This window comes from Crassostrea angulata, chromosome 7 (assembly GCF_025612915.1).
Source record: "Crassostrea angulata isolate pt1a10 chromosome 7, ASM2561291v2, whole genome shotgun sequence".
NCBI classification, from domain to species: Eukaryota; Metazoa; Mollusca; class Bivalvia; order Ostreida; family Ostreidae; genus Magallana; species Magallana angulata.
In genome coordinates this window covers 19467328-19493500 of record NC_069117.1, presented here as the reverse complement: position 1 = coordinate 19493500, position 26173 = coordinate 19467328, and the positions used below count along the sequence as shown (strand labels likewise).

General features: G+C 33.5%; 3 protein-coding genes and 1 long non-coding RNA gene across 16 annotated transcripts in view; 1 reads left to right on the top strand and 3 right to left on the bottom strand.

Moving 5' to 3' along the window:
- Positions 1-3134, bottom strand: part of LOC128192945 (prostaglandin G/H synthase 2-like) — a 36316-nt gene extending 33182 nt beyond the window's left edge. For both annotated transcript variants that reach the window (XM_052866055.1, XM_052866063.1), the window contains exon 1: positions 3011-3134. The gene's annotated coding sequence lies outside the window, so the exon portion shown is untranslated. The remainder of the gene's footprint in view (positions 1-3010) is intronic.
- The window catches only part of LOC128192942 (cytosolic phospholipase A2-like), a 29233-nt gene extending 16585 nt beyond the window's left edge, over positions 1-12648 (top strand). For all 7 annotated transcript variants that reach the window (XM_052866047.1, XM_052866048.1, XM_052866046.1 and 4 more), the window contains 10 exons: positions 2217-2349; positions 2647-2783; positions 3024-3246; positions 3429-3543; positions 5748-5885; positions 7580-7693; positions 8875-9219; positions 9981-10159; positions 10527-10713; positions 11006-12648. In XM_052866047.1, coding sequence (XP_052722007.1) covers positions 2217-2349; positions 2647-2783; positions 3024-3246; positions 3429-3543; positions 5748-5885; positions 7580-7693; positions 8875-9219; positions 9981-10159; positions 10527-10713; positions 11006-11343 — 1909 coding nt within the window. In that variant the 3' untranslated portion in view covers positions 11344-12648. The remainder of the gene's footprint in view (positions 1-2216; positions 2350-2646; positions 2784-3023; positions 3247-3428; positions 3544-5747; positions 5886-7579; positions 7694-8874; positions 9220-9980; positions 10160-10526; positions 10714-11005) is intronic.
- LOC128192948 (uncharacterized) lies at positions 11701-21812 on the bottom strand. Of its 4 annotated transcripts, none has more exons than XR_008244578.1 (4): positions 21569-21812; positions 19970-20112; positions 12978-13073; positions 11701-11802 (listed from the first exon to the last, which is right to left on the bottom strand). It is a non-coding gene; the product is annotated as an uncharacterized LOC128192948 (long non-coding RNA). The 4 variants fall into 4 exon arrangements; XR_008244575.1 differs by having other exon boundaries at positions 20977-21757; XR_008244577.1 differs by lacking the exon at positions 21569-21812 and adding an exon at positions 20625-20732.
- Positions 21813-22400: 588 nt separating this feature from the next.
- LOC128192940 (E3 ubiquitin-protein ligase UBR4-like) overlaps positions 22401-26173 on the bottom strand; it is a 38114-nt gene continuing 34341 nt past the window's right edge. For all 3 annotated transcript variants that reach the window (XM_052866040.1, XM_052866041.1, XM_052866042.1), the window contains exons 98-107: positions 26037-26126; positions 25802-25924; positions 25538-25671; positions 25294-25419; positions 24934-25128; positions 24749-24833; positions 24488-24627; positions 24192-24285; positions 23785-23944; positions 22401-23611 (exon numbers count right to left, since the gene is read on the bottom strand). In XM_052866040.1, the coding sequence (XP_052722000.1) occupies positions 23547-23611; positions 23785-23944; positions 24192-24285; positions 24488-24627; positions 24749-24833; positions 24934-25128; positions 25294-25419; positions 25538-25671; positions 25802-25924; positions 26037-26126 (1212 nt within the window). In that variant the 3' untranslated portion in view covers positions 22401-23546. The remainder of the gene's footprint in view (positions 23612-23784; positions 23945-24191; positions 24286-24487; positions 24628-24748; positions 24834-24933; positions 25129-25293; positions 25420-25537; positions 25672-25801; positions 25925-26036; positions 26127-26173) is intronic.

The following is a 26173-nucleotide window of genomic DNA, read 5'->3' as shown; positions in this document are numbered from 1 at the left end:
TAAATCAATTATTGCACTGATGAAATGACAGCCATATACAATTTTATAGCTATAAAAATATGAAAATCAAAGGACTAAAATTTAGAAACTCTTCAGATAAGCAGATTAATGTTCAAGCCAGTTGCCACCACATGTCCCATCCTCGAAAAATAGACAGTATTGCAGCTTTTTTTCTTCAAAATCTGCCTAAAATCAAGTTTTTCCAAACAGAATGCTAACTTACTTTTTTGTAGCAAAACCTAGCTACTGCATTGTATGACAATTGTTTACCAGGTAGTTAAGATTGTTTTTTAAATCTTTAATATGTACTTATTGTATTAAACAATCGTATGGTACAGTTTGTTCTATTCAAATTATCAAGTAATATAAACATGAAACATTTAATAGCTCTGATTTATAATTAATTTGATGATGAATTAATGTTTGAGTGAAAAATACCTTTTTGGAAGTTTTGCCTCTTACATTAAGCATCATGCACTAAAGTTATTAAAGTTCTGAAGCCAAGTTTTACCTCTTACATTTAGCATCATGCACTAAAGTTAATGTAAAGTTCTGAAGCCAAATTATTCCAAATTGTGATTATTGTAAAGTGAAAGAAACTTAAAAAAAAAAAAAAAGAAGAAATTACTTTTTGTGGTTTGACAATAAAAACAATGATCATAAGAGAATGAGCCATGCATGAATAGTGTGTTTGTCATTGCAATTCCCTGCTCGACAACTTTACATTGCAACTGTAAAATGGGAAAAAAAACTCAATCCTTTCACAAGCATAGAGTAAAGCGAATTCTTAAGTAACTAGGAGATATTGTTTATAAACTGAAATTTTTATAAGAGTTTCTTTAAGGTTCATATATCAATTTTTTTCTTTCTTCTTACATGTATGAACTCTTTGATAATTTAAGTCATGCAATATAAATGCCAAACATAATTTACTTTTATGCGCTCAAAATCAGACCAGGAGGCAGCTTTGATTGATAAGATCAATCACACATTACTTAGCTCCCATGAAAGAATTTCAGCCTAAATATTAATTCAAACTTATTCTTTAGGTAAGATCAAAAATGGGCAAAATTTATCAACGTCTCGACATTCATCTATCAGAATATAATGTACCAGTAGGTTAAAGTATTTTAGATCACAATTATAATGCTTAACAATGGGATCCATGGACAGAAAAATCAACATTTCAGAAGCAGTTTCTTCTAAACATATAAAAACTAATGTCCTTAAGCTGTTTCCCTTCATGGTCATTGTCTGGCTATGCTCTGTTTTTGTTTCTTTGGGGAAGGGGATTGAGGGATGCATTTTACTTTTAATTAGGTTTCCGAATTTTCAACAAATTCATTTGGTTTCAAATACAGTGTTTGTTTAAATACTTAAAATGTCATTGTCAAACAAATTCAAACATCCTGGTGCAAAAATCTTTTAAAGCATTAATGGCCTAAAGTCAAATGCTTGACTGATTTATATTGCTTTTAGAATTTTAATTACCTGGTAATTGGAAAATAAGACAAAGACGTATATATTTCTATGTACTGTATCTTTATCTATCACACAAATCGATCAATAATCATCCCAATATCACGTTGTTATCAATATAAATCAACAGGGATAAAAGAGATTTTTAAGATATATTTGACACTGTGATAAAAAAAAATTTAGTGTGAATATAACTAATACTGTTTGAAAATTAAGTTACTAGGTAGTTAGTGAAATACTTTATAAGCAGTATGGCTCATAGAGACAGCACTTACTGAGAGAAGTTATCAGTAAAATGACTAAAGAAATCTTTTCTTACTCTTGTGTTTTACTTAGAGTCTGATTTGTACAATGCTAGGTAGATAAGGTGAATTAGTTCCCTCAGGATGGTGCACCAGCCCAGTGTAAGTCAGTACCTAATTTCAGTTGTACTAGCCACAATGCAGATTTAGTACCTTGTTCAGGGGCACAACACACAACATCAAGTGCCCATAGTAGGATTGGAACCAACAGACCAAATGCTTATGACCACTGAGCCATAATTGATTAGAATAATAAATGTAAAGCATAGTGTAGTAATTCAAAGAAAAATTTCAGTAAAAATGAAGTCATGAAGGGTTAAAAGGATCAGGTCACAGACAATTAAAGTATGAATTATCCCCCCTTTTTGTAATTCATTCCTATTTATATAGCGTAAAAAATGTCCATTATAAACTTTCATAATTTCTTTTAAATAGATGTGAACCTCAACTAAGATTTAGTTTAGCACTCTGCGGTGACGAGAGGGCATTTGCAGAGAGGAGGAGGAAAAAGGTCTTTGAAGCCATGAAGAACATATTGGGTGAAGATGCGCCCACAAAAGAGAGAGATGTATGAACTTTTTATTCTTAAAATTCTATTTCCATGTGCAAGTCAATTCAGCAATTTATTTTTTTTGTTATATTAAACTACCAGTATGCATATTCATAAATACACTAAATAAATTAATATACATGATATTTAATTCAGCTGTGTACCAGAACTCTTTAAAATTTTTAATGTTAAGCAGACTTGGTCATGCTCTTGAAAAGTATGAAGCCTTTAATAAAAAGTTGTCCATTTTACGAAATGGCTGATGTAGTGAAGTGTGATTGAGTACATAAGTATTTGTGTGGTTTTTTTTTTCAGGTCCCCAACATTGGGGTGATAGGATCTGGAGGGGGGTTCAGAGCTATGACCGCCTACAGTGGAGTATTCACAGCCCTAGTGGACAGTCACATTTTAGACATGACCACTTATGTCGGAGGACTTTCAGGATCTGCATGGTAAATTTTAAATGACAGCTTTTTGAAAATATTCTTTTTCTTTTAAAGATTCTAACATTGGTTTTACATGTATTTTCATTGGTTAAAGGAAAATGTTTACATTTGTCATTTTAAAAAATCCTGACAGTGGAAAAAAGTACTAATAAATAGTAGTGATTATTTTTGCTGTCCTCCACGTTTGAGAGAGAGAGAGAGAGAGAGAGAGAAAGTAAATCATAATCTCTTACTTTTATTTGGCAGGTATTTGTCTCAGCTTTACTCTCACCCAGACTGGCCACAGAAAACACCGGGGGAACTCCGAGAGGAGCTAGGTAGAAATATAGAACACAGTCCTTTTTGGCTGCTGAAACCACAAAGTCTGTACACTTATGTCTCCAGAATTGTCCAGAAGAGGCGCCAGGGACAGCCGGTCAGCTTCACAGATTTCTTTGGGTGCCTAGTGGGGGACACAATCCTCAAAAACGTGAGTCCTCACACCTACCTGTAATGATATTGAAATACCTGTAATGTAAAACAAACGGGGAAAATTTCATCAGGACTGGTTTTTTTGTTTAAATCTCCTGCAGCTTGATACAAGTTAGCAACCTGTGGTTAATAATTTATTTGGTAAAATGGGTATTTTATTTGTTTTGTTTTTTTTGACAGAGATTAGAGTCAAAGTTAACTGATCAGCAGGATATTTTGAAGAAGGCCGAAGTTCCTATGCCACTGTATACTTGCCTACATGTCAAAAAAAATGTTTCCGCTGAAGTCTTTCATGGTATGCTCTTGATTTTTTTTAAAAAAATCTTATATTCAAATCATCAATAACCTTTTTAGCTCACCTGAGCTGAAAGCCCAAGTGAGCTTTTCTGATCACTTTTTGTCCGGCATCCGTCTCTTTGTTTGTAAACCTGGACCACTGGGCCAATTTCAACCAAACTTGGCACAAATTATCATTGGGTAAAGGGGATTAAAGTTTGTTAAAATAAAGGGTCATGCCCTATTTTAAGGGGAAATAATTAGGATTTATTGAAAATTTTGTGATATTTTTCAAAAATCTTCTCAAAAACGATTTGGCTAGAAAAGCTGAAACTTGTGTAGAACAGAAAGTGTTGATTCAAATTTGTTCAATTCATGGTCCCCGGGGGTAAGGTTGACCCACAATGGGGGTTGAAGGACTGCTGGCATAAAATATATTTCTCATGAACCATTTGGCCAGGAAAGCTGAAACTGCTGGCATAAAATTTATATAAGGTCAATGATCAAAATTTTGAGATATGGTGTCTTTTATTATTTTTAAGCATTTCTGAATATTTTTGTAGTATGTGCCATATGATTATTTTAACGAAAAAGCGAGATAAAACCAACAGAAAATATGCATAATTATGTTGACTAACAAAATTAAAATCTTAACTTTTAATATTAATTAGTACTACCAAAAATATTTCAATGGAAAACAAAATCTGAAAAATTTAGTCCGAATTTCCTCTGTTTTGCTTAAAGTCAAACTTTGTTTGAGCCTATTCAACAATATTGTAAAAATATCGAGTTTTTTGTCAATGATAATTCATTTCATAAATACTTTTTGTGTTTGAAACAAATTTTACTCATGACATTAAACTTTCCGGATTTGAGAACTCAAACCCTGAGTAAACAAAGTCCTTTAAGGGGTATCATGGTCACGATTTTGGTCAAATTCTATTTTTCTGTTTTTATTATTTACAATGCTTTATATATTCATTTCTAATGATGAATTGAAAATTGAGAGTCAGTCATTAGTTTATAAGCAAGATACAGAGCTCACAATTCTTTGTTATGTAAACAAGGCTCGTGTCCTGGTTTTGTTTACATAGGTTCAATATACTAGTAAAAAATCTTTTTCAAGCTGATTTGTCTATCTTTTTATTCATCTTAAGCATAAATAAACAGTTCATAAACGTTTAACACATTCAATTAAGGTCTAAAATTGGACTTTTCACTTCCACATTTAAAATGTAAACAAAAGCATTGTTTACATAGTAAAGGAAACATAGGAGTATATAGAGTTAATCTTTAAAAATCTTCTTCTCAAAAACCATTTGGCCAGAAAAGCTGAAACTTGGTTGGAAGCATCCTCAAATAGTGCAGATTCAAGTTTGCTCAAATCATGGTCCCTGGGGGTAATGTGGGGCCACGATGGGGGGGGGGGGCAAATTTTTACATAGAAATATAAAGAGAAATTTTATTCTAAATCTTCTACTCAGAACACGACTGGCCAGAAAAGCTGTAATTTGTGTGAAGTATCATCAGGTAGGGGAGATTCAAGTTTGGTCAAATTATGATCTCCGCAGGTATGGTAGGGGCACAATAGGGATCGGTTAAATCTTTACAAAGGAATATATTGAGAACAATCTTTTTCTAAAAAAAACATTGTCTTAGAAAAGGTGCAACATTAGTGAGAGCAACCTTAGATAGTGTAGATTCAAATTCGTCAAAATCATATTTTTCAGGAGAAGGATGGACCCACATGGGGGGGGGGGGGGTCCAATTTTACAAAGGAAAACATTTTAAATTCACCAAAACTCAAATGTTATAAGTTATGGGTTTACTTATATGCAAGCATTTTGACATATTTTTGATTCTTTAAAATTGTTTAGACTTTGGCCACTGGACAATTCTTGGGCTTCACAAGTTTGATGTAGGTTTATATCCCATTTGATTTACCGGTAGATCTTCTTGAGAACTGTAATGCTCAATATGTGAAATGACTATACTTTGACAAAAAGGGATCAATGATAAACAGAATATCCAGGGAAAAAATGATTTTTTAAATACAGGGTCTGTTAGACTACATTGTTTATATTTTTCTTTTGTATATAACTCTGTAAAGCTGATTTTATAATGTCTATTGTTGCTCAGGTGAGCAATGTGGCCCATGGGCCTCTTGTTACTGGTTATTTTCTTAACATTTACCAGTACCTATAATAAGGAATTTTTTTTCAGAATGGATGGAGTTTACTCCTTATGAGATAGGCCTTCCAAAATATGGAACATTTATGAAATCTCAGCTCTTTGGAAGCAAGTTTTTTATGGGACAGTTAGTAAAACAGTATGAGGAGCCACCCCTCCATTTCTTACAAGGTAAATTATTGATATACTTATGCAACCATAATGAGTGCTTGTTCATTGATAATGAAATCACTAATGATGTAAAAAACAAAGCCTCCTGGGTCATAGATTGCTAGAGTTAAATATAGTGCTCCCAACCTGCAACACAAGTGCGGACAATCTAGTGCATTTTCATGCCCATAATTACAGTAAAACACGGTTATAGTGAATTGATGCTTTCCCGGTATAACGAATTGATGCTTAAAGCGAAGCAATTTTCATTCCCGAGACTTTATTACATGTTGTAAACCTCATGGATATGACAAATTATGTTTATAGTGTAGTAAAATCGCCCGTCCCTGGCACTTCGTTAGAAGCATGTTTTACTGTTTGAATTAACATTTTATTGACACAAAATAAATTATTCCAACTTCTACATCTTGAGTGATGAGTTAATTTGAAAATTCAAATGTACTGGTAGACATGTACGTACACCTCAAGTTTTTGACAGCACTTTCAATTGATTCTCCTATAAAGGGACATAACTTGCTCAAGCAAACTAAAACTCCTCTACGTACATATAAGTGCAAAATTATATTATAATTTAAAACAACTATATATGATATCGGTCATATTTGGTCCCAATAATTCGTCATTTTTTAAAGTCAATTACATTAAATTGTTATGTTATATTTTAGAAGAGTTGATATATAATTTTTACTTATTATTTAAATTATTTGCACTAACAGGCAGTTTATGACGTCAGAAGTTACGCAATTTTTTATAATTTAATCAAAATTGTTCAAAAATTGACATTTTTCTTATCTTTATTCAAATGAGAAATATAGAGCGACACTTTGAACAAGGAAAATATTTTTGTCCCTGATTAATCTAGGATAGAAATACCTCTGATTAAAAAATTTTGTTTGTTCAAGCATGCGCTCAATGATTTCTGAAAGAAAAACTGTTTAAAAACAAGTGTTAAATGCTTAAACTGAAAAATGGTGGGAAAAGGTTAACTTTGTGATGTCATATTTCTAAATTGTGGGCATTTGAATCAAAAGGAAAATTATGAAATAACTTTACACGTATATGTGTACAAAGGAAACAAAGAATTACAGAAAAATGATGATGTTCATTTTAGGGGGCCATTTTAGGCCCATATCATATATAGTCCTTTATTATATGTTAAATGTTAGCAATTTAAAACTGAACACTGCTCATAAATAGACATTGTCATATTTCTCTCTTACCACCATTATCTCTACAACCCCTATAATAAAGCTGCAGACCTCTTAGCAGTTTAAAGTAGTTTGCTGTAGAGGTCTCACCTGTGTGGACGTGCATCTTGCCTCGCGTTTTACTCGGTCGCGATGGAATTATCAAGTTTTACAGATTTTTTTTTCAAGCCAGGAGAATACTAACATCAAATAAACTGGTCAGAATATAATTCAAACAAAATAAGAATAAAATGCATAAAATCTAAAAACAAAGAAAGGAATACTACATGTCGACCACGAGGGTTTAGGTTCAGGTTCAGGTATGCAATTGGGTGTAACGAAATCGGTTTATATACCAGGTATCCGTGTGATGGTGCCTTTTTACGAGCGGTGTTCAGCTTTAAGAAATTGCACAACATTTTTTTCAATTTTAAACAGTACTAGTTTATAGCAAACCACATGCACACCTTGTTAAAAAGTTAAAATATCAACATCTTTGTTTTGTAGGTGTATGGGGAAGTGCCTTCTGTATACAGATCTCTAGGTTGTTACGGGATGACAAGAAAGCCGCCTGTGAGCAAGACATATCAGATGATGTAGAACAGGAGCGGGAAGAAATGGGTAATGTATATATATATAGTTTGGCTAGATAAATCATGCTCTTTTGTTGTTCAGTAAAAAGAATACAGGTATGCTTATGGAATTTTTCTATTCTGAGAGGTTGCAATGTAGGCCCTGACATGAACTTTTGGATAAGGAAGTCTTTCATTGCATGCTCTTTAGACAAAAAAGTTTACTCTTAATTTTTTCTATATGATTTTACTCCAATATTTGATAATGAGATCTTCAAACCCCTCTTCTTATATGCCTTCAAAGTTTTTATTTTCTCACTATTAATTGAGCTTCTCGGTCGCTGAAAATCATCCGTTAAAAAATGCTCATTTTTTCATGTCTTTAAACATAAATGTTCCCCTCTGTAAAACAACAAAATTATTGTAATGAATTTTCCAAATCTATACTTTTATATCAAAATAATAGACTCAAATTTTTGGGCTTTAATACAGAGAAATCGGAAGACAACTATCTTTCGTTTTAAATATTTTTGACATCATTGGTACTTGGAGATTACCAATTTGTTTTTATTTTTTTCTCAATCAGGCTTCGTTAATTAATAATCAAAGAAAATTCCTTTTACAAATCTGGAAATCATCTGAATTTTTCGGATTTTACAATCTTGCGCATGCACATTGCACTCCCGCTAAATCACAGGATGCTCTTTACTTTATGTTTCCACAATATCACATTTGCATGGATAAACTCAAAAACAATAATACAAATAAGTGTAAATTTTCATTAAACATTTGCTATATATTCTGTTCATGAAAGAAAATACAGGAGATAATGCTAACTCAGTGTGTTTAATATGAACATTTCCGAGAGTTCTGAATGTCAACATGGTGTGCAAATTTGATGTATCATATCTATTTTGTAAATGCCCGACATAATATACAATGTCAACCCGTGCACACACGGGTCAAAGTCTAGTAACACTCTATTTAATCAGCTTAAAAAAATAAATTTTTGTTTCCTAGGGGGATAAAGCTTAAATTTATAGATTGTTATCCTTTTAGCCGATTTAAAGCAAAAAACAGTTATCTCTCTTTGACTAGATAACATATATTACAAAATTTCATATGAGAGTCTATTTAACAAAAAATTTAGTTTGTTTAAAAAGTGAACACAGGAAGGTGCCAAAGCAACACTATGATTTGGTGTCTTTTAATGACATTATATTTTTGTAGTGAAAGAACTGGCGAATGATTTGTCAACACAATCTGACGAAGAAAGTGACTCAAGTGAATCTGACAGTGATGAAAATGAAGCAGAAAAAAAACACATATTGAAACCAAAGAAAGCCTTGAGAATCAGCAGCAGAAAAAAGACAACCAGCAGACCTTCCTTCTGGAAAGACATGTTCAAGAACCTCTACCAAAGCAGTCATTTCATGAAATCCATTGAAGGCCGAGCGGCCAAGGTCCACAGCTTCATGCGAGGCCTGTCCATGTCTCATTGCTACCCCTTCTCACCATTCGCAGACCCAAGTAGTCCAGCCTTTGATGATCTTGATGCATCTTTCAGTGGTGCAAGTGAGTGGCTCTTTTCTTTTATGTTTTGTAAGATGGCTTTCAATCCATCTGGAGTTTCTTATTTGTTGAATTTGAATGTCTTTTTACGAAGAGGATGAAATCTCTTCCTGATGACTTTACTATTTTTCCTTTTGTATAAAGAAAATGTTTTCTACTAGGAAATCATACCCCTAGTAATTTTGTTAAAACCCTTTTCAGATAAGCTTAAGCTTACATGATATTATATATAAACGCAAGGAATTGATACATGTATATGCGTAAAATTGCAAGAAGTTCCTCTTTTAGTTTAAATCTCGCTTTTTTTTTGGCTGTATACTGTATGAAATCATTACAGTATTTAAGCACTCAGGATTTTAACTTCTTGAGATTCACTAAGAAGAGATTTTAAATACTAGTACTCACATAAGATAAGGAATCTACAGTAACATCTGAATTGGTAGGAATTTAGTCACTGCACAAATATTACCTCACATTTGAAATATTCAATGCAATGCATAATCTTATATACTGCAGATTCCTTATTTTACGCGAGTACTTAATTCTGTGATTCAACTGTTTTTCATCAAATCGCAAGAATATTAAATTGCAAATGCCAAATTCTTATCTTACTTGCTTATAGTATCTGTGCACCTGAAAAATAAGTGAGATTTTAAAATCCGCAAGATGTGCTTTTTGCGATTTTACACTGATATTAAATTCCTCATTTTTAATTAGGAATTTACAGTACGGTAACTCTTTACTATTTTCATCCAAAATTTCAGACCCCTTTTCCAAGATCTTTGAGATGTACCCGACCTCCATGAAGAAGCTGTATGTGGTTGATGGGGGTCTGACCTTTAACTCGCCCTTCCCCCTCGTTCTGCGGCCCCAGAGGGAGGTGGACCTGATACTGTCCTTTGATTTCAGTGCTCGCCCCAGTGACACTGCCCTCCCCTTTAAGGTAACGCCCACAGAAGTTTTTCACGAGGCTAGTGAGAGCTTCTTTGATGTGAATATTTCTAGCCCTGAACCAGTTTATGCTGGTTGGTTGTAAATGACAACATGGGTGTATAATCATAAGGCTTGATCACGAAAATTAGTCTTTACAAACCAGTCTATCTCTAGTAAATTGTGAAATAAAGTCCTCTCGAATAAAAGTTTGTTTACTGTAATATTCAATGACAATGTTGTTTTGTATTTGGAAAAATTTTCTCATCATCTTTAATTTCCTTCAACTTAATAAGCAATTAAGATTATCATAATAATTTATTCATTATTAGATTAGTTTTATCAAATGAATTTTAAGTATTTGATAAATGACATTTCAGGAAATATTGTTAGCTCAGCAATGGGCCAATCTGAATAAAGTGCCATTTCCAAAGATTGATCAGAACATTGTGAATGTTGAGGGTCGCAAGGAATGCTACGTGTTTGAGGACCCAGAGGATCCCAAATGTCCAGTGGTCTTACACTTTGTGTTAGCCAACATCAGATTCAGAGATGAGATTAAACCAGGTAAGTCTTACAATCTTATCTTTGTTAAACATTAATTTTGAGACATGGATTTTGTTCTGTAATAAAAACCAAAATATTTGCAAAATTTATACGCTGATTAGAAAAAAATGATTACTTGATCTATCAACTATTGTTTTATAAAGGTTTATCTGTGCTGGTTTAGACAAACATTATTTGAATTTTTTGATTCCCTAAAACTTTAGATGCTTAAGGTTGAATTATAAATGGAGTGGTATTGTTCGAAATTTTGACTGATTGAATAGTAAAGACTTGATTGTTATCCTTTTTTCAGGTGTTCCCAGAACAACAGATGAAGAAAAAGAATTTGCAGACTTTGATATTTTTGACGATCCGCAAAGACCATATTCAACATTCAATTTCAAATACCCCAAGAAATCCTTTGAGAGACTGTCTAAACTGACCGAGTACAACACGCTGTTGTACACAGATCTTATCAAAGGAAAAATCAAGCAGTGCATTCAGAGGAGACAGAAACACTACAGTGATATCAAACGCCCCATCGGACTGAGCGACATTAAAAAACTGCCCATAAACAGGGAACACTCTGTGAATTTGGAGCACTATGTGGAATCATTCGATGATGGTCTCTATGATGAGATGAATAAGTAGAAAGCCAGACTGATTCAGCCGTGTTGTTTCATACCCCCGTACCCTGTGGGGGGCTACTTCTACTTCCATTTAATTGTCTGTGTGTTTGTGGCTTCTTTGAGTTCTTTTTTTTGGTGACCATGCAAGACCAGAGATATGTTGAACTGAGCTTCGCAAACAGGCCTTAGATGATTTGTGTGGTCAGTACGTGAACAATGTATTTCTGCTGTTGTAATTCACACTTGTAAAATGTGGGGAATGTTTTGTTTTTTATCCATTAATAATTTCTGTGTACTTGATCATATCAATTATCACTCAGAGAGAGAGAGATATATATTAAGTAGACAAAATAGAAAAGGCTAATTATTATATAAAGATACATGTACTTACATTTATTTTTGTGTGTGCAATAATCTTCTTAAAATCATGTCTTTTGAAATTGGCTTTGTTGCATCAAGTTGCAGATATCATTAATAAAAACTACAATTGGAGAAAAATGTGTAACTTACATTAGATTCCAAATACATGTACATGTATAAAGTCTTTTAAATCTTAATCAATGAGAGCAAGTATTTTTGACTTCTCTTATATTTTATTTAAAAGTACCATACAGTAAAACACAGTTATAGCGATCACGCTTATAATGAATTGACGCTTACAGCGAAGTGAATTTCATTCCCAAAGTCTCTATTTCATGTTGTAAACTTGATGGATATAACAAATTACGCTTATAATGAAGTTAAATTCCCTGTCCCTGGGACTTTGTTATAAGCGTGTTTTACTGTATTTCATTCAAGTACTGATACTCTGGTAAATCATTTGTCTAGAATTCTTATATTTTTACTCCACATTGTTTAAATTGTATGCTGTTTCAACAAAATCCTGTTTACATGTACCAGTGTAATTGATGACCTAATGAGTACCAGACCGTACCTGGGTATTTAACAATTTGTTAAATATATATATATATATTCCAGTTTCTATGATGAAAAAAAGGAAACAAGTTTTATGACATTTATTTTAGTAATTACTAAAATACTCGCATTTCCTCAAAAATGATTTTTAATTTACATACTGATTTAAATCAATCTCTTATGTTGTGTTTTGTGTGTTAGCTTTTAATTTCACAATTTTCAAATGAGTTAAGAATTTGATACCCAATTTTTGTTTTAAGAATAAGTTTTATTGCTTGAAATCTATACCCAACATTGCCACAATGGGGTTTTTTATTCAAGAAAATCTAGTCAGAATGAGTCATTGGAATATTTGTCCAACAGTAAGTTTTTACATGCTTGCTCAGGTGAAATAAAAGTATAATTTTACAAAGGTGTGTTCTTATTCTTTTGATAACAGTATATTTGGAAAAAAGTTTTTGAGGTATTTGCCTATTTGGTGTTTTTTTTAGTTTACTTAACACGGAAATGAACACAGCTACAGTGTATAACACCAGCAGCTTATATCTGTATATTAGTACTGGTAGTCAAAATTCCTTCAAGTTATACATACATGTATCAATAACACATGGAATTAGACTAAATTAGAGTTAAAATTTACAAACAATTCTTAAAATCTATTTTAAAATGCTTGATAGCCTAACTCAATGTATTTTGAGAGAGAGAGAGAGAGAGAGAGGGAGAGAGAGAGACTTAACTTACTAAATGTACCGATGAAAGGTACAGTGATCGAGGAACACCTTCAAACAGATATATCAGTCCGTCCGATTGCACACTTTTTAACCACGTTCCTAATATCTAAAACAGAAACACCCACGTGAAATACAACCTGTGAAGAACTACACAATCCTTTGAGCACTGGACAGGGTGCAACGTATGAAGTTCGGTGTACTCGATTGTTTGCCATAGGGGACCTTTTGTGAATTTCTGCTGCTTGATTGATTGATTTTGAATTTTATTTGTGACACCTGTTGCTGAATTTAACACACGTGGGCTTTGTGAACTAGAGTGCAATACCATGCATGACTATTCGTAAAATAACACACACGAGTATACGTCAAAACGCCTATATCACTTCCCCATCCTAATCCTTGCATGAACACCATTTAAAGTTTTCGGTACTCGGTATAGTTCTATATGCATGCGCTAATCTAGAGGGAGGTCATGAGTGGGTCCAGAACACCCTAGTAGGAAAATTCAAATTTCCTAATTTTGATTCAGTCAAACTTAACGAAAATTGGCCTCGGACCCCCCCCCCCCCCCCAATCCCTCCATAAATATCCCTCGGACCCTTCCCCGGCCAAATTCTTTTAAATCCGCCCATAATATGTACCATCTATACAAGTATCAGTTTTAAACAAATTAATATTTAATGTACAAATTTTGGGCCATCGATTTTGTAGAACATGTTATACGACACCAGTCTGCATTCAAATCGTATCATCAATGTCCCCGATTACTGATATGTCGCATTGGAGAGACATATTTGAAGTTTTTAATGCAAGCACGTTTACATGTACTAACTTCGTTATCAATAAGGAAGAAAAATTAATGCGAGACATAAATTAATGTTTGAATGCAACTAAATGTTAGATATTTACGGTACACGGCGTTCATTGTCTGAGTAATCGTTACTGTTCGGTTTGCGTGAAATAAGATTTATTCAATCAAAATCAACTTTTATTCGCATGCGAGAAATATTCGCGAGTTTCGTTCGTAAAGATTTGTCGGCGCGAACCACAGACAGTTTAAATTATGTATATGAATACAATGTACATTTAAAGCGTCAATCGAGAGAGAAAAAAAACTCTTCCCATTTTGACATAATTCGCGAAATTTACAAGTCGTTAATGACAGTTGTTGTAATCAGTTTTCAAATATATAGTACTATTTTGTCTATATATGTCAAAAGCGTTTAGCACCTGGCGCATTATGGAAGGGAATTACCGCCAAAATTCTATGTATTTTGCTTTTATTATCATTATGCTTACTTCTTTATTCTTCAGTACATTTACACTTGCATGTCACTTTATTGTTTTCATATTCATGCTTATCCAATTTCACTTTGATTCTTTTTGATCCTTCATTCTTTGCTTAATGCTATGTTGCAACGTTCTCTTCTTATTCGTGTAAATTCTTTCTTCTATCTCTGTTACAAACGTGAATTCAAACACGCAAACCATAAGGCACTTTGAATAAAGACGAATACAAGTTGCATGAATTTAATGCTGCATTATGACGCCAGGCGGCAGTGTGCGCGCTACAATTGCTGCTCCCCGAAAAAAAAAACGTAGCTGTATATAGTTTAATAAAAATGTGGGATGTTTCGCACCATGACATTCGCTCCAATATTTATATGTTCAGATCAAGACATGGAGGGGAGGTTTATGTACAAAGGGATACTTTATAATTTTGTTTGCCGGGGAGGGGGTGGGGGTGGGGGGTAGGTCGAGGTAGGTCGAGTTCTATTTTCAGTAGGTTTACTATGTGAATTTAAAAATAGTTTGAATTTTCAAGGATGGTGGAGTGACTGGACCCCCCTCCCCCCCTATAATAACATAAAATTCTAAGTCTGCGCAGCAGTGTTATATATATGAGACGATATAATCTTACAGTTCTCAAAAATATCACCCGTATCATAATTATCATCATCGCAAGCTTGATATGGAAGTCGGTCGACAGGTACACATGTATGAGGTTCATGTCTCTAGTTACATGTATCATAGCTTAAACACCTTCAAATCTAAACATGGACACTCAATTACATGTTCATGATTTATATCAAAATAAACAAACCTACAATAAGCATGGCTGTGAATGATACATACACATTTTTATCACTTCGAAAATTTGTGTAAATAAGAAGCATACAATATTTATGTTTTGTATTTTGGAAGAAAAAAATATTCTATTTAGAACTTTACATAAATATTTTTATTCAGATTTGATTTAGATTTTAAACCAAAAACGTATAAACAGTCATATCACATACCGTATTTTAATCTCTTTGCCTGGTTTGTTTTCGTTTACTCATGGTGTAATTAAGTCACTGATACTTTAGATTCGTTAATTTTACTGCGTATACGTATATTTACTTCTGCGATTCCCCCGTTCTGTCCCGAATCGCAAGAATATAAAATCGCATGCACCTCACAAGTTCAAAACTTTTAGAAAAATAAGTGAGATTTTAAAACCTATAGTTTTAAGTTTTTAACCCGGAATTTCACGCGGATATTAATTCATCGCATTTAATCAGGGATACACAATACTCAGTAGCCTAACGAGAGATACATAGTGATTCATGCAAGTGATAATTTTCACACGAACTAGAGCACAGGAAAAGCTACTTCTAAGCATTTCGTACCCCCGTCCTTTTATTGTTTTTCAAAAACATCTTTAAATTTGGTTTATTTTATTTCTATTTCATTCACATGTTCCACGGGTACCTCTTGACAGAACCGTGCACCACCCCACCTCTTTAAATTCAAATGAAAATAAAGTCCTGCCGACAAGTACTTACAATGTATGACATGTTCCTCTTCAAAAAATTAACCGTTCATGCAAATAATTTGCAAATAATTTGTTATACTGCATATATACACGGTACATTGCATTGCGGATCTAGAATGAGATCAGATCCACCCCCAATGGAAAATTCACATTTATTTAATTAACCAATGAAATAATCAATACAAAATTATCTCTGAGAACCCCCCCCCCCCCCCCCCTATGATTTTTTTAGAACCGCGCGGAGGCATTGTATATGTATACTGTTACTTAATGCAGTCTGTGATGTTGTAGGGTTTGGTGTAATGGATGGCGGACAGCAGAAAAATTACACTACAATCTCTTAATAATTGTACATGTATTTTATGCCGCTAATTGCATAAATTGTTTGCATATACGAAACAACTCTAAGAAGAGTACATGAGTAGAAATAAATATCATATTGCATTGTCAGAACCCACGACCGCTTATATCAGAGACAGGCTGTGTTGGTTTTTGAAGATGTAACATCCGCACGTAGCATTAAGTAAAAGCAATATGAGCTGCAATTTTCAAGTTGGAATTTTTTTTTTGTATGAAAATGTTATTTTATACTAAAATTACAAAAATATCATGGTTTTTAAATATCTTATAGCCATATTTTTGTGTGAAAAGGCTGTTAAGAAGCCTTAATTGGAGCATACTTGAATTATTGTCTTCCTGTACAAAAAATTGATTTGCCATATATTCCTTAGAAGAGAAATCTTTCCTCTTACAAAAATTAATGATTTGTTCAAACCTTATTTATCATAAAAGTTTAAGTTATGTGCAGACTTATCATACTAGCAGCTTTTTGCAACAAAATAAAAAATACAGTTCTGCTTCAACAAGAATACCCCCACACCATTTGGATAGCATTGCAGAATTCTTCATATGATATAATAGCTGTATTTCAACTATGTTGATTTAACTGTTTCTAGAAAGTAATAATTTCTAAATCGCTCATAGAGTATTCAGTGGAAAATTACCGTTTCTGGTGAAAAGTACTTTATATAGAGGAGAGAGCATATTTTATTACCATTACTTTTACATGTATTTAGAACGTGTATTCGTGGATTTTGTGCACGTGTAGCTAAAAGTTTCATTTACCCTGATTACATTGTAATTCTTGATCCAGATAAAAATGATGCCGCGGCTTGAAAAAATCTTTGAAAATTAAATACGATAATATTGTTTTATTATATATAGAAATGCCAACATATACATGTACATGTATTTTGATTGATGGACTAGACAACAATGAAATCCTCCCATTTTTATCAATATTGTACAGGAAGCTCAGCGAATTTCAGAATGTCACACAGAGGAAATTGTTACGCTTTCGGGTTTATTAAAAACAGTTTTGAAAACACTTCCTGCTCACAATAAAACCACATATATGCAGATACATGTACTTTTTGTTTATATGATTATATACATGTATTCTTATTTTCTTTTTTTATAAGTGATGAAATAAATTTAAAAGGACATTATTTTATTCTATTCAAATATCCATGTATTGCGGTTTCAAAAATTGGTCAAATGTTGTTTGACATAATTTCCAAAAACTTGAAAAAAAAATCAAGAACAAAAATCAAACAACAGAAATTTAAGGGATATCTATATCAAAATGACTAAATATTTGGGTGGAAAGTGGTACCACAGGCACATGGCGTTATAAATAAAAAAATACCCTATACCTAATGATACAGGTATAGGGTATTTATTTTTATTATAACAAAACTTCGTAACGTCAGGTGCCTGTGAGTGGTACAACTTCCTTCATCCGACAGTGGTCATCGTAGTTGCATAACTCAAGCTTCGCATTTTTCTGCAATGCTTGCTACCTTCATACCCACATGAACCACCAAAGAAAAGATGCTGTTTAATTTACCAGATGTCTTTCGGTTTTATACTTATGCATTCGACACGCATCTTTTCTAATTCCTGCATTGGGTGTCGGTTCCTTGTGTTGTTCGGGTTGTATTTATGTTAGCTGTTTTAATTAATCTCTCGGTATCGTTCATTACATGGAATGTCTTTTTATTGTTTCATTACCTCCTAACGCTTTATAGAGTGTATCTTGTATCATAGCAAATCTGGTTTTCTGTTCTCAACACTTTTTTTTAGATAACTTGTATTATCTTTTTGTGTCGTGGTCTCAGCAAGCCTTTTCCGGTGTCCTGTATTACTCGGGTGCCTTTTTTTGGGGGGGGGGGGGTATCTATTTCCGTCTTACTTTTTCTACACGATATTTTGCTTTATTCAGGATGTCCCGTATGTTTTTGAGTGTCGTGGTTTACCAACACGTTGTTCCGGTACATTACGTTATGTCTAACCAAGTGACCAATATTATTTTGTTGTCTTGGTCACGTCACGTTTTCTTCCGAAGAGTTTCCTGAGTATCTTATCTCATGTACGTTACCTATTAATACATATGTTTTGTATGTACTATTGCTGTTGTTGGATTTTCTTTTCAATCCAATCAAAAGCATTAGTGTCATTGTATGGTAATTTTGGGGGTTTTTTTGGCTGAGATATCAGTTTCTATTTACGTCTACCCCACCCACCGAACCACTTTCTTACAAACTGTACATGTTATTGTAGTTTTTGGTTTATTTTACCAATTATTATTACCATAGCCGAATCCACATTGATATTCAAGAACTTGATAAGGCCTATTATACAAGGAACGAAAATTGGAGCTTAAAAGTACATGGTCACGATTTTAATCAAATTTTGTTTTTCTATTTTCTATTTTTATTGTTTACAATGCTTAAGAAATGCATTTCTAATGATCAACGAAAATTTGAGTATCAGTCGAAGAGTTATAAGCAAGCTACAGAGCTCACAGTTCTTTCTCATGTAAACATGTAAATGTACGCCCTGTTTTGGTTTACATTGGTTCATTAAAACGGTAAACGTTCTTTTTCAAGCTTATTGCTCTCTCTTCTAATTCCTTTTAAGCATAAATAAATAGTTTCTAACGTTTATCAAGATCTAAAACTGGATTTTTTACTGTAGCATTCAAAACGTAAAGAAAAGCTTTGTTTTCATGACAGAGGACTTTGAGCTCTGTACGAGTATATCGCTTATAACAAGACATACGACACTCAAATTTTGATTGACTGTTAGAAATGCCCTACTGAAGCATTGTAAACATTACAAACGGAAAAATAATTTTTGGCCCAAATCGTGACCATGCCCCTTTAAAGTGGCCCTCTTGGAATCAAATTAACACACTAATAATAGTTAATAACATTTGCAGGTATTGGACAATTTTAATCATATTACCCACAACAATCTGCACACAACTGTTTTATTGAATGTACATATCATAATGTTCCAATCTCAGCATCCAAATAAAGATTGTTTGTCCTTTTGGAAAACATTAACCGTCTCTAGAAACCTGTAGAATTTTTATAGATCCCGGGATGTCTAGACAACCAAAATTGGCGTCGAATGGTTGGACCAACCGGTATGTTGCTGAAAGTAGTCTCGAACATTTTGTGAAAGAGAACATCTTACACCTGAAGAAGGAAATGAAAATGATGTTACATTTGACCCAAGCCTCTAAGGGATCCTTTTCAATGTTTGTTTCATAAGAATCAACATTTCGACTATCAAGAAATCTTCCAGTTTGTAGAGGACGTAGGGACTGTACGATTTTTTTCATTCCCAACCAACATTAACTCTCACAATTCTAAAGAGAGGTTGTCTATTGCGGGAAACCAAATCGCTAATACGGAGGGAACAAAAACCAGGCAAGGCCTTGCTGTAGAAATGAGACCTGTGGATGAAAGTAGACCGAACCAATACCAGACAGGCAACAAAGCAAGAGGTTAGACCAGTAAAGTTGATGAGGACAAAAACAAACAAACAAGCTAAATCAAACAAACTAAACAATGTGAAAGACATTGTTGTTTTAAATGAAAATATTTCTTAAATTTGTTCCCATAATTGTTTCATCTGACAGTATGGTTTTCGGGTCGAACACAGCGAATGCATGGAAAGCTGACTTAAAATCAATGCTAAATAATTTTAAAGCGGTGTTAAACCGCAATCAACCAACAAGTCAATTAATTAATTAATTAACACTGTGTCATATCATTACGTCTCATATTATGATATACCCGGTATATTTGGAATATTTTTAAAGGATTACCTACCTTATCTGAAGCACTACCTCTAGAAAAGTGAACGATGATACCGGATGTCAAAATATTGATGTCTAACCGGTTTTGTGGTGCATATGTTCAGTGGCGAGTCGAGAGGGTTAAGATTATAATTTTCTTTCTTACCAAAAATTAATCTGCAATGTATAATCATTTTGCGGATTAAGATAAAAGATCTTACAGAAAGGGCTGTCAGATTCAGCAATTATAGTTTCTTTCTTGTTTATTTATCTATTATTAGAAAATGTTCACAATTTTGAACTCATTTAGCACAATATTGTCCAATTATTGGACGTCTTCTCATTTGTCATCTTTACAAAAACATGCTAGGTAATTCTTTTCAACACTTTTTTCAAATCCCTGAGATATTTCAACGATTATAATTGTGTCGCATTTTTTCACGTGGAATCTTCACAAAAAAGCAAAGCAAACACCCTGAGCGCGAACAATCGCGCACTATTATTACGCAACATGGATATTATGTAACATTTTTATAGGTGTTTATCATAAGATCCAGCTTAAAAAAAATCACAAGAATCTAAACTTCACGCGAAACATTTCAACTGATATCAATACGAAGCGAATTTACAAGACTATTTTCACGTAATTTAGTAGAAGACGATATTCACATGTAGCATGGAAAACTTACCAAACATAATCCGTTTCATTTTATAATCGGTGACATTTTCGACATGAAACATTTTTTTTCATGAGAAAGATAGAGTTATTCTCGTACAGATCATAAGTTATACTGTCAACATTTCCTCATTATTTATTTCACTGCAAAGATTGAAGTTTATTTGAGGAACATCGACCAACATGCACCGGTGTGCATCATATTTCCTCGTTGAGAGCAATATATCTCTTTCTATTAATTAACAAAGTGTCCTGGGTTTATCTCTTAACTGCCTAATTTATAGAATTCATTTTTTTGTTTTACATAAAGAATATTTAGAATCAAACACATAAAATAATAATATACAATAAAAAAGTTGACATACTTTTTAGGATTAAATTCTTTGCTTCGCAAACTTCCATATTCCAAGACAATGTTCACTTTTTTTGCTAATTTACCAATATATAGTGAACTACTTGATTTGAAGACTAAAAATAGTTTGATTGTTAACATAGAATTAAACATTGCCAAATGACTTTCTGCAAAATTTATTTGTTAAACAGAGTGGCCCCACTAGTATGAACCTTTAATAAATCAGTACCAGGTTTAATCGTCTTAAACCTGTTTGCTTTATATCTTGTCTTCAAAGGCTGTGAGCTTTTTAATTCATGCCATCTCGATTATAAATGTGTATTTGAAACAAGAAGTGTTTGAGAAGCAATATGGCAAACCGGTTACCAATCTCATCTTTGAATGATTGATTTCCAATTCATAAAATTCTGAATAAATTTAGTCTTTAATAGAGCGAATCTTTAATAAGCCTATGGACCACGTCGCTCACCTGTGCAATTATGTTCAACTGAAGGATCTTCCACGCCGTTAGGAAAAGTTTGGCATAAACATTTACCGGTATTTTATTGATATGAAATGTGTTCGGCTTGAAAACGGCGAACAATTCAATTTGGGGTAAAGCTAACCTTTAAAAAATATTGCCTTTCGACAAAACCGAATTCCCCGCTATACTCGAACTCAGGATCAGAAGACTGAAATTATATCCACAGTACTACAAAAGTTTAACAAAATATTCCAGGGAGGTACTGTTTCACAATAAATCTCCATGTTGTGACTACTGCTGTCATCAAAAGTGTAAATTACGTCATTTAGAGGACCCTTGATATGTACTATACTTAAGCACTTAGTACTTGGAACTTTTATTAAAAAAAAATATTGACAGTAATTCTTCCCGTGCCTTCCAGTGCCCACCAGTGAGCAATTTACACTTATATTCATGTGAAAGATTGTTTAGTTTGAAATTGTTCATTTTGCAGGTTGTTCAGATCTGATTTGCCTGCATGGGGTTATCAATATCTAGGACAATGTAGAGAAGTGTGTTTATCCCGACACTAGAACATGATTCATAAGAAGACAGCTTTTCTTACAGGCTATAGACACAACACGGTGTGTTAACAGACTGTCAGATTATTGCACATGTATTGACAAGTGCTCACTTGAAGGTATCCTATGACATAATCTATAGTGGCATGGGACATCCTCCCCTTTGATAACAATATGCTCTCAGCCAATTCAAAACATATGGTATAAATAAAAAGAATTAAATTTTATCACCACATGTTCCATTGTTACTACAGATAAATAAAAAAAAAACGTTTTAAGTAAAATATAAGTCAAGGTAAACAATGTATATAAAATTGCATATTAATATTAGGGACACATGAGAAAACATCAATTTTTTGTTTTTCTTTCTCTGCAATTGATTTTCTAAATAAGCTATGATAAAATCCATCCAAACAGCTTTAAAACGACATTTATTGATAGAAATACAATAGGAGGCATACAATACAGAGCATTTACTTTCATGCAAGTACATTTTATATTCTGTCCAATGTTATCAATCCACAGAAGAGCAATCTAACTTGATAAAGGGAGAAAAAAATATGGAAAATTTCTTTAAGACTTGACCCTATTTTGCTAAGACAAATTGATAAGAATGAAAAATTTCTTTGGGGACTTAAATGGCATTTATTTATTAAATGACATTATTTTTAATTTCTGGATATCTGACCCATCCAGAAATTAACGAAACAGCTTGCACAGTTTTTCAATAATCGACAAACATGAAAAATAATAAACCAGGTATTTTCATGTTTGCAATGCAAAACCCATATTTTATAGTGTTTAATCAGACAAAATAGAGGGGTGTTTCAAAACAGATATCCTGGACTTTATTTCCTTGCAAGTAAATGATTAAAATTTATATAATGAGGTAACCTTATTTAAGAAATTTGAAATATGGATGGAAAAGTGGCAGAGAAGAGAAGCTGGGATAAAGTGTAGTCAGAGATGTTGTGTCTTCAATGTCCTGACTATTAAAAGCAAATTTTGAGATTTATTCAATTGCTTGAACTAATGATTAAAGAGCTTTGAAGGAATTCAAAGACGTTTTTGTGTATCTCATCCATTTCATATGATTAGAGAAAATATAACTGAAGCAAAATAAATAAAATTTCTTCATCAAATAAAATCATTTTGTTGAAAAACCGCTACATGCTATTTAAGCATAAAGATAAAGCTACAGGAAATATTGTGCCAGTCTTTCAAATTACAACAATTTTCGATAAACAGATATCTTGTAACATTAAAAAAAAGCGACACATTATTGTCAATATTTCAAAAATTCTTGGTGCTCAAAATTTGTGTAATATATTTGTATGTGTCCTGGATGTTATATATAGTGTTCATCTGGATTAGACAATAATTCACATGATTGTAATTTGTTGCTTAAAAAATTCATCTTTTAGATCACAATTACAGAAAACCAATGACGCAGCTTAGTTATAGATACTTAAAATGTTCAATTGCCTCCAATAATAATCCACAATATTTCACAGCAAAAGCACACTCATGTCGTTAGGATCAAAGTATCACTTGAAGGTTCTAAGGTAAAGAAGCGAATAGGTCTGTAAGATAGGAATCTGGGTCAGGAATTTCTTCCAGAAGTCCTACAAAAATAAAACCAAAAATCTACAGGTTAAAGAACAAGTATCTAATTCACTGCATACATGTATTTTTATCTTAGCATTTCCTTATTTGATTTAAACATAAAAAAATTACCATTATATTGTAAGTACAAGTGGTTGTAAATATCTAATTAAGCATTGTTCTAGTAACTTACCAACAACATCACAGAACTCGGAGAAGGACTCGCAGGGCAGCATTTCGTCCTGGTAGGCAGCCAGCACCCTGTCACAGGCCTCGATCAGGGCCTTGTCATTGTGACGGATGTAGTCGGCCACCGCCGAGCTCCAGCTGTTGTCCCCATTCACTGATACCTTCTGTAATATCAACAATTAAACAATGCTTTATGATTACCGTATAAATTTTTCATTACCAAATATTCATATGACATATGTACTTATCATTTCAGCCAAACCTCAACAATGAACTATAGATTTGGAACTGGTGTTCTGCCACAGAAAACCTCTCTTATGACTGTAGAATTTCCCTTACCAAGTGTACAAAGAACATAAATACTGATCCTTTCAGATTCAGCTTTACTGAGATGATCTTTTATCTACTGACCTTGAAGACTTTCTGGTAGACTTCATTGATGATTCCAAAGAACACAAGGTAAGGTTTGTACACACTGTATTCCTTAACAGCTTTGTCTGCTAGCCTACGAATTCAAAAACATCATATGTAAAGAAAACCTAATTTCTATCAAATCTATAGCACTATTTTTTTTTATAGCAAATGGGACACAACTAAATGGTTTTTTTATCATTTAATTGCAGATGATTAACACAAACAATAATCAATGAGGTGTAATCTTTTTCTTTTTAAAGTTTCGATGTGAGATAACTTCGAGGTTTGCATACGTTTTTGTTCCTCCGGGGGTGACATGTCGAGTCTGAGCCAGCACCATGCACCGGTCCAACAGTTTCACACGCCTTTCTTTCCACTTGGCTGGAGACAGGATGTGGAGAGCCATGGTGGTCCAGTAGAGAGGACCCTCTGTCTGAAATAACAAGCAAAGGTAACAATCATTTAAAAAACAATACATATTTGTACAGCAAAGTGCAATTGGCAGCAATAACCACAATACAATGTTCAGCATAAAGTTGATATAACTCTGATACCTCATAGCAATTTTCAATCCACTTGTCTTTGGTAGCATCTAAGAAATTCCCCAAGTTCTTCTCCTCTCTGGTAACAGACCTTGTTCTAAAAAGTAAACAATAACTTTAAGATAACCATTAAGAGCTCCATAACTTTGAAACTTGATCAGAAACAGGAGACTATGGACACTGAAGCAGATACTAACGTGTTGATCACATAGAGCGCCATGTGCATGATGTAGGGCAAGAGGTGCATGTTACTCTGGCGGCCTCCCCCACCACTGTCCTCACTGAACGACTTCTCCTGTGCAAACTTGAGCACCAGCAGCTTCACATCATGAACATTGTAGGGATAACTTGGGTCTCTCACTCCAGTGCACTCCTGTAGATAGGTGTTATGTCTGAAAAGGCAAAGATGGCAGGATAAAAATATCATTCAACCCAAATTAAATTCTGTATTAACAATCAACAATGATAATTCCTATACATGTACTCCAATCAAAATACCACTGCACAAGATAATTTTTATGATTACACATAGAATATTGAAATTTGATAATGTGTACCTTGCCAAACAGGTAGCAAAAGCGGACTCCTGAACATGAGGCCCCCACAGGGGTAACAGTCCATTACACTTAGTGTTGGCGTTCTGGAGGGCAGCACTTTCCCACTCCTCCCTTCCCCTGGCATGTCTACATGGACAATCATAATAAGTAAGAAAATACAGTACAGTACTAAATCAGAGAATAAATTAGTGAATCAGAAAAGGAGTAAACAGGAGCCTAATATAGGGTTAATATAAGCTCCTACCTGACAGCGGCTGTATGACAGTCCACATGGATGATATTGAAATGAGACACAGTAGAATATCCTACAGATTTCCTTGGCTTGTTCTCAAAGTCATCCAGGTACAGTCTCTTAGAGAAAGTGTATACTGCAAGAACCTGTAGAATTCAAATGAAAGAACCATGAAAGCTAATACATCAGTGTTTACTCCATTAAATACAATACATGCATGGATAAAAATTGGATTAACATGCTATAGCTGGTAAATAGGACTTTTTTTTTACTAACTTTTTGAGGTTGGTAGCGATATCCCTCCCTACATATACAACAGGTTAAACCAGTCTCTTCCTTCAAGTCTTCTATCTGTTTCAGAACTGAGCTTTCCACAGTTACCTGCCCCTTCTCATTGGTCTAAAAAAACAACAGTTAACATATCAATAGTCGCTATTTGACCAAAACACAGCCATCCTTGAAGTTTTATGCTAAGAGCATTCTTTCTAAAGATCTAAGCTGTCATTCATACCTTCATTCCTAAAGCCCCCAGCTGTTTCTTCCTTTTAGCCATGGCCAATCTTTTCTTCTCAGCTTTAGTTTGTTTTCTGAAATCCTCAATCTATAACAAAAAAAAAAAATTATACCTATAATAAAACTGAAATCCTA